This window comes from Ammodytes marinus (assembly GCF_949987685.1).
Source record: "Ammodytes marinus genome assembly, chromosome: 12".
NCBI lineage: Eukaryota > Metazoa > Chordata > Actinopteri > Uranoscopiformes > Ammodytidae > Ammodytes > Ammodytes marinus.
In genome coordinates, this window is record NC_137216.1 from 21,938,308 (window position 1) to 21,955,722 (window position 17,415).

Below are 17,415 nucleotides of genomic sequence, written 5' to 3' on the forward strand. Positions count from 1 at the left end.
ATGTCCATGACCACAGCACTCTACTGCTCTGACGCTTTATTTGCGGAAGTGAGGGATCGAGGGGGAAAACAACAATGTCACGTGATTAAAAGACTCAAATAATCGATTGCAGAATAGTGAGATGTATCTGTATCTCTGGATCCAGTACGTAGAGCTGTTCATTTTAAACGAGATAATTGTACTTTTTGGATGAAAAACGTATAATTCTAAGCTTTGTAGCCTATTTTTTCTTATTGTCTGGATGTTTGAATAAAAGCAGACTACAAAATGGCAATGTATTGAGTCCAAAGCTCCAGAAATCAACCCAGAACTCAGCATTATCTAGAGTTGACCAAGTTGTCATGGAATTGTAATTGAAGGACTTCTTTTTCTTAAAGTTTCAAACTTGTCCGTGTCAAATTCATCTTTTGAAGTGGAGATTCCGCAACAGGCCTGAAACCTTCAGAACATCTTACAAGGTGGACCTTGTGGTGCAATTGTTTTGTCAAGGGTTGTATTCATGAAAGTCCAATCTTTACTTTTTATTCCTTTGACAGATTACTATCCCGTTCCAGAAGTCTTGGTCATTTATTATATATTTTTATTTTTGAAATTGCACTGTGCAAGCATGACATCTTGATGAAAAAAAAAGGAAATGTATGTATCTATTAAAGTTGACATTGTATAAAGGTTCATCATAGCTACAGCATCTAATAATAAGGTAAACATGTAGACTGTACCATTTCTGTTTGTACACGTTGCATACCCCCTAGTAAACTAGGGGCCTGGATCATCTAGATCTGGGCAAAGCAGCGTTAATGTTCCACTTGGGGGCCCGTTATCTTATTTCGCTCATGTTTGTTAGAGGCTCCTGCAGGAGACCCACATCCAGTGTGTGCAGAGTCAGACTGAGTTAAACATTGCCCTCGAGTCGACGTGTGAACCAACACAAATACATGAGTTCAGTAAACAGAAGCTGGGGCACTTGCACACACAACAAACAAATATTTGTATGAGCTATTTTAATTGTCCAGTGTGAACTTGTTTTTTTTAGTCCTACACATCAAATCTGTCCTCTCCCTGAGTCTCCTGTGAAATAGGAGCCTGATAATTCACAAACATCAATACCTACAGGGACACAAATTGAGATCCATGAGAAGCAAAGGTCCTTCTCACCATTATCTTGCAATGAGTTGCTGAGTTTACAGGAGGAGTAGGAGCACTTGTGATTTATATTTGACTATATGGAGGTCAATTTGCTCTTACCTACGAATTCAGGAGCATAACAACTCTTGAGCCCAGGGGAAAATACATATTTATCCCTTCCGTTCTCTCTCTCTCACACACACACACATCCCTGTAAAAAAGTATTTTTCACATCCACTCACACAATTTCAATTTGACAGCTACTGTATGTGTGAATCACAACACTTGCAAGCACGGAGGATCCAACGGCTAAACAGCAAATTTATTTTGGTTAGGATCAGAAACACAGATCATGTCCTGAGGGTGAGATGACGGGGGAGATGATAATCAAAATCCCCGGAATTAAATATGGCAATGATGGTTTTTTGTGGTGTTTTTGGAGGGGAAGGTAGAATGAGTGGGGAGAGTAATGGTGTGTTACAATGTTCAGTGAATAAGATCGGAGGGGGGGCAGAAGTTACTCTCAACAGCAGAGAGCAGCATTGACCATTCCCATGGCAAACTCCAACAACAGGGAGAGCACACACGACTGCAGCCACATCTGATCTCCCCTTTCCAAAATGTTCTCAAAGTTGCTCAAAGAATCGTTTCTATTCAATAAAACCTTGTTTTAGTTGAAATGAAAAACAAAAGGCACAATGATTTTCAACTCATTCTTGTCTTTAATATGCACAAGAGTTGAAAGCATCAATGAGCCACCTTAAAGAGAGAGGAATTCAATCTAAAATTTATAAAAAGATATAAACAATCAGAGGCCAAAACGCTGTCTGTTGCTTTTTTTCTCCTATTATTTCATTTAAAACAACTTTTTTCATTTAGCAAGTAAAAATCTTGCAACAAACATAAGCTTGTATCCAATGCGGATACAAGGCAACAAAATTGTAAATCTTTAAAGTGGCTCGGTCTAGTCTGCTAGTTCATGACTGTACACCCTCTCTATAGTTTTGTTCAGTAATAAACAGCTAGTCCCCCCAAAAAAATAAAACAAAAAAACAAAGCCTTGGCTGCTCAAAACAACCCCCACCCAATATTTAAAAACCCAGTGTAACCCCCCCACCCCCGCTCTGACCCCCTCTCAGTAGTTAGCAGCCAACCAGGGGATCAGAAAAGTCTTCGAAGACCAGGGCTATAGGGTCGGGTTCACAAGTTTGACATGGTGAACCCTCACCGCAAGCCAACTGGGACATGGGACGGTACATTTTAAAACAGCCCGTCACCAATACGAAGAGAGACAGAGAGAAAATAAAACAGCCTGTTCCAATTTATCAGCATGTCATCACAATACATATGCAAGTCAAAACAATGAAACAAAAGAAATTTTGCTTAAAAAAAAAAAAAATCCCCAGCCATCTTTGACAGTAAGGTTATCGTCCATCCAATGACTGTCAGCTGCAGCAGCTTTGTACAGGCTTTATGTAAATATATTCATATAGACGGCAAGGAGAGATTACGCATCACTTTTTTTTTTTTCATATATTTTTTTTCTTTTTCTTACAAGTATTCAAATTGAGTGATGACATGTGACCTCTTCATCAAAAAGTAGTTTAGTTACTGTAAAGGTCAGGACCTGTACTCTTTATATATAAGTCTAGTCTTCAAGGAGTATAGGTGCCTTTCTGCAGGCGGACATCAATATGCCTCTCAGACGTGTGCATAAGACTGAAGAAAAAGAACAAAGTAAAAAGACAAATGGAAGCTCCGCAGACTCAACCAGGAGAAGCTGAAACATGAACCTAAAAAATATTTGTTTTTTTTTGAAGAGAGAATTTAAAAAAAAATATAAAAAAAAAAAGCTTAAGGTCGGATAAGCAAATTACGCCAATTTAAGCTCAACGTTTTACAACCCCCCCCCCCCCCTGCTTTTCCAAGTTTCACATTACAGGGGAGTCCAGAGCAAATAGTTCACTGCATGACAGGACATGACCGAACCCATGCTGCAGAGATGGATATCCTGTAGGGTGATAAACGCTACAGCTGACATGTTCCTCTTCTCTTAAGTCTCTGCACCTTCACCTAAAAAGGTGTTTACTCCCGTGACAGATGTCCACATCCGTTAAAAAATAAAAATAGTTGCAGCTCTGCTGAATCAGAAGCAGGCAGTTAGCAGGTCTTAACAGTTGAACTGGGGGACAAAAAGGAATTATGGCATTTTCTTCACATTTGATTATTATTTTTCTTTTAACAAGTTTGATAATTCAACAGAGGTCACGTTAAAAAAAATGAGTGACGTCATTGAGTCCTGTCAGTCAGTTTTTGCCACGGAGTCCTCTTTCTGCCTCGGAGCCCTTTCTCCCCTCCACCAGTGGGAGTCCGTGGTTAGTCATGGCTTAGCTCTGGGATTAACTCTTTAAAGTGGGTGAGAACAGTGTTATTGGGGTGCCCGGCCATCGGGGAATCTGAGTGACTATAGGTAGGCTGATGTGTGTGTACTTTGTAACGCCAGTGTGCGTGTGCGCTTGGGTGACGTAACACCAGAGGACAATCCAGGGGAGGGAAAGCACAAAAAATAAACCACAAACAAACAGCAGTATTTCTTTCCCCATAAGTGATATGACTTCTAACAGAAGTATGCACACAAATTCTAAGTGTCAAAAACTGTGTGTGTGTGTGTGTGTGTGTTTGTGTGTATATATATGTGTTTGTGTAAAATGTGCTTGTGTTTTAGTCATTATGAAGAATTGACATTTGGCAAATAAATCTTGCCATCGAAGGCTTTTTTCCCTCCTTCTAGTATTATCTGTGTGTGATATTGAGAAGCAATGGCAGAGACGGTTGACAATCCTCAGGGTAGCAAGTTGCCAGATGTTGATGTTGCCTTGTTCAATGACCATTAGTGCTTATGTAGGATCGCTGTGTTTCGGTGAAGGACGACCACTCAAGAAAAAAAAAGAAGAAGAAAAACAAAACACCCCGCAGTGCAGAGGGTAGGGGTGGGTAAATCCTTCAGTGGTGAGTTTCCATGTTGAAGTGATGCTAAGTAAATCCTTCGGTACCAGGTTGCCAGGTTTGGAGGAGAGATGGATGAATGTCTGGGGTGATTACAGAGTAACCCGTGCAGCTGGTTTAAACCAAACATCCTGGCCTTTTAGAAATTGAACTCCTTCGTTTGCATGTTGGAAGCTGGATCAAAGTTGAAGGTCCCCCCTTGAGTGGTGTCCGGGATCAGGCTGGGATCTTCGTCAATCTGGAAAAGGGACAGATTTGGTGAGTTCACAGCGGACAAAAAATAAAATGAATAAATAAATAATAATTAAATGAATAAATAATTATGATAAAGGACATTTTGAGGTGGAAATAACTGGTGGAAAACTTACATCATCCCCTGAAAAGTACTGATCAATAATCTCAAAGGCTAGTTTGTAGATATCCTCATTCTCGTGCTGCTGCAGATTTTCTATCTTCTCCAAACCTGGAAAATCAAAACAGTGACAAACATAAAATGTCTCATTATGTAACAAAAGTAACAAAGGGAACTGAATCCAATACATTTTTTTAACATGCACTTTTGCTAGATAACAATAAAGAAAATACTATTAAAAAGAAAATCTTACAACTTGTCATTAGGGAGAAAAACAATCCCAAAATAAAAACAGCTCACATTTATGGAGAGGACAAATACTAAATGCAGAGAGCAGAATAAGGACAAAAAGGCAAGGAAACAATTGGCCACAATCAAGCCAGACACAGACCTCCACACTCTTCTATGATCTCAGCGATAGTGCTGGCTTCATCTCCGGCCATGATGAGGATGTTCTTCAGGCCGTCCAGAACCACCTGCACCACCTGGGAGTCCTTCACTGACAGCAGGCTACAGAACGGAGGGATGACATTCTGCTCCACCAGGAACTCCACCTACACGCACACACATAACGCAGCGATACTTGATTACAACATAGGAACATGGTTATAAGAGTGAAACACCTTTCATATCTCAACAAGTCAAAATAGCCTAGTTTCATCCTTTAATAATGGGACAGTTCTGCTTATTGTAAAGTGTGAAATGGTGAGGTAAACGATTTACTTTTGAAAAAAAAAGTAGGAATATTTCTGCAGTTCAATAAAAACCCTTATATATTGAATACATTTTTTTTTTAAATTAAATCAACCCTGATAGCAATACAATTATTTTAAACAAATGTCTTGTTCTCCAGCTCACCTGGTCTTTTCTCCCACTGATGGTGAGGTTGCTGATGGCCCAAGCTGCCTCCTTCTGAGTGCCAAAGTCACCCTGTAGAGAGACAGGCTGTCACTGAGATGTCGACATAGCAGGTCATTTCTAAAACAAGCATTATGCCAAGGCATGCTGAAAATCCAGGTCACGCTTTGCATTCGGCGTTTAATTCATTTGTCGAGAGCTGCGTTACTCCGACCTTAACCCCTTCTCTGGTTACAAAACAAGTGTGCCACTGAAGATTCATGCAAAGATTAACCACATTTATAAATCTGTTGAAAACATTTTAAATAAATGATGTACATAAAGAATGGAGAATAAATATATAAAAGTATAGTGAATGTATTTCTTGTTCTTCCACAATGCACAAACCTTAGCCAGTTGGTGAATGATCATAGGAATCAGGCCAGCATCGATCACAGCCTGGACCTGCTGCTGGTTCCCAGCTGTAATGTTGGACAGGAACCAGACTGCTTCCTACAAACAGACCAATAACAAATGCTCAAAACTGGCACCACATCTCCCACATACATATGGGTATTCTTCCAAAACCCCATGAATGACTCTTCCACTGCGAGAGCTTTTCCTCACTGGGTCAGTAAACAGGGGATAGAGCAGATGATTGGCCTTCCAAATAGCTTCCATAATAACCTGGTGTAAACCTCCACTTCAATCTTTTACACTTTTTGTGCACATACATCTGGCTTCAGCTCTAAGGCATGACTTACAACAAAGGCTAATGTGAGATGGGTGTTTGTTCACGCTCATGGTGAGTATGTGTGCTTTGAAAAGAAACCAATAGATAGTATATTTTTCCATTAAAAAGAAATTAGAAAAAAATTAAATAATATGTATTGTATGCTCAAAGATGTAAGACAATACATTCAGTGACAAACCTGTTCCTGATATATTATCCTTCCTGACAGTGAAATGGATGACTCTCATAAAAAGGTCATGAACTTAACTGCAGTTTGCAAGGCACGCACACATCTTGTTCATATTTGCTCGCCAAGCCATAAGAAACTGCCAGACTTTAAAAAAAAAAAAAAAACACAAAAAAAAAAAACACAACTACATTAAAAGGTTGTGGTACCTTGTTGATCTTTTCTTTAGGGTGTGTGAGCAGGTTGGGAAAGTGTGAAAGGACGTCGCAGTTGAGCACAACCTGCGTCTGCTCATCCGTCCCTGTCACGATGTTACCCACTGCCCTCAGAGCTGCCGTCTGCAGGGTGGAGAAAAAAGGAGAGCGAAAAATGTATTAATTAAATGGCATTACTAATTCATTAAGACTAATACTTTTACTGTCATCTCACTGTAGACGTGTGTCCCGAGCTCAATAAAGCCATCGATAAAATAAAGTCTCACCTGAACTTTGACCTCCTGATGACTGAGGAGAGGCACAAGAAATGGAACGACTCCAGAATCAATGACCATTTGAATTTGCTCGTTGCCCCCGTCTGTCAGGTAGGACAGGGCCCACACTGTGTCTACTAGGATCTAAAAAAAAAACAGACACATGAAACTGGTGAGGCTGTGTACAGTAATTATGCTGAAAAGGGCATGCCAACAGCACAAGAAACAAGAGATTTTTACTTAACTCTGATACTTACATTTATATCGGTGTGATATATTAGCACACAGAGGGCGGGCAAAATCTGCAAGGAAAGAAAAGTGGGTCGTGAATGAGTTGGATGTTGGCAGAGTAATAGATAGATAGATAGATGGATGGAAGAAACAGGGCAGACTGCAGGAGACAAAGAAGCTTTTTACTTTGTAGATAGAAATTCCCCTGGGCGACGAGGCTGATTTGGCTAGTGAAAAGGGGCTTTAGAAACTATGTGTGTGACTCAGCCTGAAGTGACACGGTCAACTGCGAAGAAACATCCATCTGTCTGGCAAACACACACACACGCACGCGCACAAACACACACCCACCTCTTGCACAGTCTCCATGGGCGGTGGTGGATCCTTGTTGCGGCAGAGGTTGACAATGACCCAGGTTACATTGCGGAGGAAGGTGATAGGGATTGATGGGTTGATGAAAGAAAGCAGGGGCTTGACCACGCCCAGGGAGATGACGTAATCCCTGCACTGTGGACCGTCACCTGGGTAGGAAGGGGGCAGGTCAACATAACTCTTAAAACTTGCTTACACACATTACATATACACACACATACTTTTTCAATTAGAGGACACTGCTTACCTATAATGTTTCCTAAAGCCCATACAGCCTGTTCACATACGTTCTGGTGGGGAGAGTGCAGCAGTCGCAGGAACAGGGGCACTGCATCTGGACACATAAAAAGAAAAAGTTCTGGTCACAACTCCTGAATAAAATAGTATCAACAAATGTAATAACTCAAGGAATTGGTATAAGGAAACATATATTGACGCCTCTTGGCAGTCAAACGATTGCAAAGTAAAAATGCCCATTTGAAGACACAAAACTAAAGAGGTACACGTTAAGCTAATTAAATATATATACATTTTACCCAATTAAACCTCTTCTCTGTAATGTGGGACATTTACAGACAGTGCTTGATTGACATTTCCCGTTAGTTTTAGTCACACCTCTTCAGCGGGATAACTAACTTTATCTTAGTTACTGGTTAAGTTTTGGTAACTGCATTCAATTCCAAGAATCTACAAACAAAACGTCCAACTAAAGTGCAATCTGATCAGCCAGAATAAACGCAAATAGCTGTGTGACGGTTCAAGATAATCAGCCTTCAGATAGTATGTGGATATGGTAGATGTAGATGTTGATGCAGTCATGTGAATACTTTGGGTTTATTAGCTTTGTCATAACCAAACAATTTGAAAAATTATGCTCGTCTATAAACTCATTTTAAATTCAAATGATTCTTCTTTTCCAAAAACAACAACAACAATATAATATAATAATAAGAATTTGTTTAAAATAAATGTTAAGCTATTAGGAATGTTTTAAAGATATCAAATATAACAATATTCAAACGCCTATTTGCGGTCTTAAAATCTTAACTAGGGTGTGTTTAGATAAGTGACATTCCTCCATTGTAAGCTAACTTGTGCCATCTCTTTAAGAGCTGAATGACATGAATGGGGGATCATGGTTATCACTCTCTCCAGTCATGTTGGCTTTATTTCAAAATAAGACTGCACTGTTATCTAGTAAAAACATAATCTCGCAAAAAACAGCCGACTGCCTCATTGAGTGAATAAATAAATAAATAAATATGTTAGCTGGGCAGATTGCAGACAGTACACAAACACAGACTGCAGGGGGAAGACAGAATGTCGGGTCAACTTACTGGATTTAACCACAGCCTGAGTCTGTGCTGACGTCCCAGAGGCAATGTTGGTCAGAGCCCAGGCTGCCTCAAACTGAAGAGAGGGGCTGTAGGACAAACAAAGAAAAAAAAAATGTAAAAGACATAACGAAAGCCAATTCATTTTCCACCGTGCAGTGGGGCTGAGACTGGGGTCTAATAATAATGATAAATGTTGATGTAAAACACTTCCAGAGTTACTAGATGATATGTTCCATTTTTTTCCATGGCCTGTTTTTTTATTTCCCTCTAGCACCTCTCAGTGCTAAAAGGGCTTTTCAGAGAAATGCAACTCAAAGCTTATTTATTTGCTACAATGGAGCCATGGTCAAAAAGGAAGTCTATGGCGAAAATGATATATAAAAATAAAATAAAAATTATGCAACAAAATAGAAGGAAAAAATCACACAGTGGCAAGTGATCCTCACACCACCCACCAGCCAAATGCTAGTAAATCAAAAGGTAGTAAGTCTGTCTACACCACTAAATATTTAAATCAGTGAGCCAACCATCGATTCCAATTGGTTTCTAAAGCTTTAGCCGGGATGTCAAACAGGAAATGGGGTGAGATGCTATTTATGATGCAACCAGGCACTTTAGTTGCCTATGGACAGACTAGTTTAATTTTCTTCTCCTCTCAGGGATTCACAATTTTAAATCTGAAGGTGTCTATTCTTGTTCATGTGAAAGTTGCTCATTTCCATTCTGTACATTGCATTGGGATCTTGTAGCTCATTGTCATCAGGCTGAGCTGACTGGCTTCCTGCCATAATGCTATGGCAACATAGAAGACAATTATCTTCTCTTTATGAGGGAACATGGGTTATACTACATTCTGCACATAATCGAAAAATAGCAAACATTTTCAATATAAGATGGGTTTGGATGTTAACATGACGCTGTCTGTTGTTGGTTTCCATGGTTAAATCCTTGACAACGTCTCTCTTTCAAGATGTTCCACCCCAACTATTCAGTATCCCCCCTCAGTGAACATAAGGTCCTGGGAATTTGGGAACTCCGAGAGGCAGGAATGCCGTTATATTTGGCTTGGCCTGGACTGAGAGGACCAGCCAACTGTCCTGCATACCTCCACACACTCTCACATGTAGCCGCAGTGTGCGACACTGACGTGCGTGCGTGCACACACACACACACACACACACGCACATGCACACACACACACACACGATGTAGCACTGTCAGTAATCCATCACAGCAATCTGCAGTCTTAACGGCATAACACTCAGTTAATTGCGACAGATGAAAATAACACTGAAGACAAACACACTGAGTTGTGGGAGCAGACTTACTTGTCGTCCCTTTCCAGGCATTTGACTAAAATGGGCAAGATGCCAGACTTTATCAAGTCGTCGATGGGAGGGTTTCTGTCACTCGAGAGCAGTTTCCTGATTAGGCAAGAAAGAAAAAAAAATCAAATATTCCATAGTGCACATATACAGACGGCAGCTGTTTTTGTATGTCAGTCACTCACCTTGCTGCCTGTACAGCACTGAGCTGGATGACTGCATTATCACTGACAGCATTCTGTAGAGACAAATAGCAAAGGCCATTAAAAAAAAGTTAGCACAGAATGATTTAGCAACAGTTTAAGAGCTATTTCTGGTGCATATGATTGAAGGCTTGACAAGGAATGATGTGAGCCATTACCTGTAAGATGGCTTCAAGCGTAACATTTTGCTGCACAAAGAGAAAAATAATCATGATTAGCACACTATCGTTGAAGATAAACGACAACCACCAACTGCAAACCTGGGAAAACAGTGCTTTTCCCTTATGTCACAAGAAGTCTTTTCTTTTCATTTTATCTGATGCTGCGCAGATATTATTTCCACAATGTAGAATGAAGGTTGTATGATTGATTCAATTTATAATACATGAACAGATGTGAGGTTGGTGTTAATCATTTTGCAGTAAAACAAAGCACTGAAAAATAGCAACTTAACTTACCCTTGACTTACAACATCTCATTTAGTCTATATTGTGACTTAGACAATTGCATCTTGGTGCCTGGCTTAATAAAAGTATAATGCGGAATATGCAAAATGTCTGGTGGCTTTCAACTGCAACGGATGAAGGGATTTACAATGAGCTGCACCCTTATCCTTTCCCTGGAGGGTCTTTGCTTGTGCCTTTGAACATCGTATAGGGCTGAAAGTAGATAGCAGGGACTTCCCACCAAGATCACGTGTTTGAGAATCAGGGTCAAGTGATATTTTTGATTATCTGCCAATATTTGAATGCCAATGCCTCTCTACACAATCGTATTACTGTACTGGCACTACACATGTAAAACCTAAACATTATGACAATGACAGCACAAGCTTTCAATCACAGCTCCCATCAGACTATGACCGTGCTAAATATAAAGAGGTGCCAATAACGTTGCATGGACCAGTTTGATTGTCTCTGTAGATATTTGTAATTGAGGTCAATGGTATTTTGGTTGTAGTGTTTAAAGCAAGGGATATTATGTTTAAAAGACACTTAACAGAAACTGTTGTTTGTCGCAAAAAAAAAATAGTAAAAAATTGTCCTCATTTCTCAGAATCATTTTTTGCAGACAAAATGTAAATTATTACATAACACATCATTATCCTGAGAAACTAAAACTTTACTTTCTTAAAAGATGCATTGATGTAGAGTTATTTTTCCATTGACAGGCCAGGTATAAACAACCAAGAGCAAAAGACCTAGCTGAACTACACATCCTGTAGCTTATATGGAGCATCTCCAAATAAAGAGGTAAACCTAATCTGCTGAGGAAGAATGTGCGATATGCACCAAAACAGCCACTAACTATATCAAGATTCCAATATCAAGAAATACACTTTTAACCTTCAATTAAAGAGAAAATATGTTTTAGTCTGGGTGGCCTGGCATTGACTTCAATCTATTTGCAATTTAGATGTTTTTTTTTTTTTTTTATTATTATTATTATTTGGGAGGAAATCCCTTTAAAACCACATTGAATACACTGCTCACCTAACATCAACCCTTCTGACCCGTTATCTAGACAGTCCAGTCTCACTACATCTATCTCTTGCTCAAGTACGCAGCCACACACACACACACACACAGTCACACACACAAACTTACTCCTTTGAAGTCTGAGTCGACATCAGAATCTTCCAGACTTTCCTCCTGAGGGACATTTCTCTTCTTCAGTAGATGTTCGTCTCGTTTGTTCTGACAAGAAGAAGAAGAAGAAAAAAAAAAGATGATGAGCAATGAGGGAAGGGGGATGAAAGTGTTTATTAATGCATTTAGAACTTCTTTAAAAAGTAGCACAGAATCTAGGCGTACATCAAAAAATCATTTTCCAAAACTTGAATTTTTCTAGATTATAGCCAAATCCCAGAAATCCAACCTGCAGGATAGTTCATGAAAGCAAACACAACTTATCTTTGAAGGACACTGAACCTTGACACACTCTGCAAGCCCTCTGTAAGCATTCATGTAGCGTGGAAATACTGCCCCACACGTCTCATTAATTTGCAGGGCATGTGAGTCAGTGGTAGGAGGAGATTCCCTTGCCCTACATTCCCGGGGCATCGTGCTGCTGTGCGTCACCAATGACTAATCAGCTAGTGCAGTGCTGCTGCTCTGGTCCAGCTAAATTTTAATGTGCTAAACTTGAGAACACCTCAGCACTGCACTGCAAAGCAATGACATTCTCAGTTTTTTTAAGCATCACTACATGTGCCAGTGCTCTCCTGCTGATGGCTCTGCCTCTTCTACATGCCTGTTTAACAGATTTCTCAGATATAAGTTTGGCCGGCCCCTGTACCAAATCATCACTTTGCAAATTAAAAAAATCGGCCCACTATCTAAATGCTAATCAAAATATGTTTACATGTAGCAATTTTTGTTCACCGAGTCAATTTTGTCAACAAAAATATTTTTTTTAAAGAGCAAATACTTAGCAATCGTTCATTTTCATTTCTATAATTTTGTCTTTAATTTGTGTTTTAATAAAAGTGCACCTATGCACCTACGTCCGCAGTGCAGCCCCCCGTCTCTGATGGTAATGGGATTTTCTAACCATTACAAAATATAGGACTGACTTGAGCTCAATATTGGTATCAAAAAGTCTGTAGTTGGGGGCGCCTTTAGCTCAGTTGGTAAGGCGTCCCCTCCATGGGCCTCGGCCAGCAGCGGACCCGGGTTTGATTCCAGCAAACCGTTCTCTGCATGTCACTCCCCTCTCTGCCCCATTTCAACTCTGTCTCTACACTATCAATAAAGCATAAAAATGCCAAAAAATATCTTAAAAAAAAAAAAAAAAAAAAAAAAAAGTCTAGTTATTTACTCAGACCACAGCTAGCATGGTTTTTTCACATATTTTAATGGGATGTCTATATGTATCTTATGCACCATCAAATCTATTTGGACAGTGCCTCCATAAAGTGCCTGCAACAGGACAATTATCCAAAAATATCTTAAAAGCACATTCCCACTTTGTTCATGTGTTTTGGCAACATAAAGATAGACGATAGAACCACATCTAATTAACGGTAGCTCCTCTTTTTTTTCCAATCCCATCTCCGTTTTGGAACAGTGGGAGTGCAGCAAATAAACAAAAACTTCAGTTTGGTACAACAACAAACAAAAAAATCGATCCTCATCCAACTTTTGTTGCAACTCAAAATAATTTTGCAATTAAGTTGCTCATACTGAAAACCTGTTTGTGCTAATTGTACCTTGCCTGTAATGTCATAATACAATCACATTCTGTCCTTTATAGGCAATTTAGATTAATACCCCCATTATAATAAAAAACTTCTTCAACAACTTCATTAGCGTTCTTAGGGTTATAACAATGCAATTTTAATCTAAAACTAAGTTTTCTTGGAAAACTTAATCAGTTGTAGCAGATTCATCTTAAAGCAGCTACGAGTAACATTTAAATATATTTTAAACAGCCCCATGTTTCCTCTGATAATCATAAATTACCTTTAACAGCAAACGAGACCATCAGTGCAAAGAAAGACGTTTTTATATCGTTTTTATTACTGCGTTTGGTCTGGTCGCACACCCAGTCCGATTTTCGGTTCGCGCATTCAGGCTCTATGGTCACATATCCGTATTGGTCGCAGATTTCAGAGTAGACGATGAAATGTGTGCGAGTGTGTGTATACAGATGATGCAGCTTCTCTCACCTTTCTCAACTCAACCGTCACCTCATTTCGATGTCTTCGCATAGTCTGTAACAAAGGAACAAAAAGAATGACAATTAATGAATATACATTGACTGTGTTTGCATTTTGACATTTTTGACAAATTCAACTATTTACCGCATTGGCAAATATACATTGTAGCAGTTTACAATGATAACATAATGGACCTTATTCATCTAAATATTGGGAGCAAAAGATATGAAATTCTATGTTTCCTATAAGATTACGTATCTCATAAGTAAAATAAATTTCATTTTGGGATCTTAAAACCATTTCAATTGACACAACATGGGGCTAGCAGATGACGTTTATTTTTCAATAAAAAAAGGCAATAGATCTGTTACTGAAAACAACAATATATGAACACAAGTCAAAAAAAGCACAAGTGAAGAAAGACAGTTTGCTTTACAAAATGCAGGATTTGTGGCCGTTGAGTTTGGAGTTGATCCTGAACCGTTTGAGATGGTCTCAGATCTTGTGACCGTATGAAGAGGTTCATGTTGCCTTCCTAAATAGCCTCTTACATAATCTGGGACAGTCATAACTCAGATAGGTGTCTCCCAACCACTGCAAAACAACAATAATGCCGCTACTTTGAGCCAAACGAAAATATCCCTCGACAGACCAGCAGAACATTAAAATACGATAGTGCGTGTGTCAAGAGAAATCTAGCCCAATACACTTAAATTGGCTTCATTTGCCTTAATATGTTGGTTGGTGTATAGAAAATATGAATTGATCCTAAAAGATATATATGTATAACTAAACTGTAGGAGCCAATAGAGACACCATGCTATAAAAAAGAAGAAGAAAAACAGACTGTGAAACCTGGAATTCTGAATCTGCCTGGCAAAATATATTTACTATTTTGGGGGAAAACAATGTAAAACCATAAGCACATTCTCTATAGAATATATAGGAACACAGAGGGGGAATTTCAACCAGCAGCATGTGAGACTTTAATGCTTTGCCGGTAAAAGCTGTTCCTAATGATGGCAGAAAGAAATTTTACAATTTGTTATGCTTGACCTACATAAATAAAACCAATACGGGCATTTCCTCTTTTTCTTCCCTTCTGTAGTCTGAGTCATCCAACTCAAATTGAAGACAAGGCTCTTAGGAGGACCCAGGTCAGACAACCAAGATGCCTGAAATAGCATCAGGAATGCAATTGGCAAGGTCTTGTCTGTCATAGTAGCCATGTGCTTGTCACACCGACTCCAAGTTTCAAAACAACCACCTATAGGTCATCAATCTGGGCTTTTAGGCAGTTGATGGTGAATAACCAATCCCTGATGGACTTTGAAGGGCCATTTATGCGCGCACACACACACACACACACACACACACACACACACACACACACACACACACACACACACACACACACACACACACACACACAACACACACAACACACACAACACACACAACACACACACACACACACACACACACACACACACACACACACACACACACACACACACTACATGATTGTTAAACCCAGAAAGTTGAAAATACACATTAACAAAACCTAAACCAGACGATATGTGACAGTAACATCTTTCTTTGGTTGACCACTGTTTGCTCTTGTCCTGACTTGTCTGAACACAGTCTTTGCCAAATGGTTTGGTCATCAAGTCAACAGAGCATTACAGACAAATGCTGCCCCACAGAGATTTAAAATTAGACTGGTTAGCTGAATGATGCTGCAATACCCAGAGAGTTTTAGGACACATAGTACACTGGTGATGTTTTCTAGAATATGTGACTTGCCAATGAAGTAACCACAATCATCCTTCACATTTACATAGCACTGCTATCTTGGAAATCGTTTAAGAGTAATATGACACATGCCACATTTTGAGAGGTGGCATTACAGCGTTAGACCATTAACAATAGTACTATTCGCTCAATGATGAACATAGTATTCGCCAAAAGGCTTGGTGATCATGTGAATACAGCATCACAGACAATGCTGTCAGAGAGATTTATAATTAGACCTGTAAGCTGAATGATGCTGCAATACTCAAGAGTTTTAGACTGTATAAGCCTGTAGGACATGGCATACTGGTGGGTGTTTTCTTGAATATATGACTTGCCAATAAGGCAACCACAATTATCCTTCACATGTATGTTAATATGAAAATGTCCGAGTGGGAAAAACGTCTAGGTTTATCTATTACGAAATGTGACCAGCTACAATAGTGCTAGCCTGCTCAATGTTATCCAAGTCTAACATGCCTATTTCTCACCGATGGATAATAATCAAGAAGTTCATTCGTTGGCTTAATTAGTATTACATGTGTCGTTTTTCACCTCAACCATTCAGCTAAGTGTTTAGTGGCTTAGCTAGCGGCTCACCTGGCTTGACACGCTAGCTATTCGCTTGACAACGTTAGCAGGCTAACAAGGAGGGGCAATGTTTGGTTAGGGTGGATTAGGTGTGGACCGACCATGAAATTTAATCCAAAGCGATATATTTTTCATCATCACAAATACGCAAGTTACCAATGATGTTATTTAAGGCCAGCTGGCTGTGAAGCGGAGCAAGTGTCAGGATTACCGGCCTGGCCCGGTGTCCATCCCGATAGCTAGTTAACGTTAGCCGGCAGTGACAGCTACACAGCCTGCCCTTAATTCCCCCTATTCCAACGGTCCAACTGTGATGTTACTCACTCTTACAAACATCAATTACTAAATATCTTCAGACCATATGTGTTAACTGGATAACAGCCGCGGGCGTTGATTAATATGGAAATACACCGCTAACAAGATAGGCCAATAGGCACTTTTGATGGCGAACACTTCACGATAGCTAGGTAGCTAGCTGGATGGCATCAGGCTCACCCCCTAACGAGGCCCAAACACTGTGGGTTATTTTACGTAAAACTAATTACAACCGCGTTATACAGACTCGCATTTGTTGTCAGCTCACCTCGACATCGCGTCCCTTGTTTTTAAAGCTCTTGATGCGGTGGTTTTCCAAGCCGGCGTTTTCTGCCATGGCTGTATGGTGTTTAGCTATTACTCCGGCTTTCGGGATCTCCTCGGTGAAAGACGAGGCACGGCAGCTCCTGTGCTGCTGCTGCTCCAGAGAGGGGGAGGACAGTAGGACGTAACAGATCGCAGAGTGAGAGGAGGAGTTAATGCATACAAGCCTCCTGCAAGGGCTGCCCTGGTTTCCAATGCTTTCTCGACGCAGTCTGATATAAATATTAATAATACATTCTCCTAGTCCGACTCACTGGCTAAAGCAGACATATTTAAAGGTGATCTAAGTTTCAGGGGAGGAGGGGATCCGTTTACATTTACAAAACATATTTCTATACCCTACATGGAATTCTTAGTATTGAATAAATCTATCATAAATCAAAACAAAATAATTGAGACAAAACTGTGGGCCCTGCTGATGTAAAAAAAAAAAAAAAAAACACAACAGTGCTTTTCTAACTTCAGTGTTCCAAGGATCCAATTGTCCTGTAGGGAGTTTGTTTTTTCAGCTATAAGAATAACCCTTAGAAAATGTTCACTTCTCTGAAACATC

General features: G+C 39.7%; 1 protein-coding gene across 1 annotated transcript; it reads right to left on the reverse strand.

Moving 5' to 3' along the window:
• Positions 1–2,272: 2,272 nt before the first annotated feature.
• On the reverse strand, positions 2,273–16,938 carry kpna3 (karyopherin alpha 3 (importin alpha 4)). The gene is made up of 17 exons (XM_080037495.1): positions 16,807–16,938; positions 13,848–13,892; positions 11,785–11,874; positions 10,336–10,365; positions 10,160–10,212; positions 9,978–10,073; positions 8,650–8,735; positions 7,560–7,646; positions 7,292–7,461; positions 6,967–7,011; positions 6,722–6,853; positions 6,450–6,578; positions 5,729–5,833; positions 5,342–5,413; positions 4,875–5,037; positions 4,500–4,594; positions 2,273–4,369 (listed from the first exon to the last, which is right to left on the reverse strand). Exons 1-17 carry the CDS (start codon positions 16,873–16,875, stop codon positions 4,271–4,273), a joined length of 1,566 nt encoding a protein of 521 aa, XP_079893621.1. The 5' UTR covers positions 16,876–16,938; the 3' UTR covers positions 2,273–4,270.
• Between the last annotated feature and the right edge of the window lie 477 nt (positions 16,939–17,415).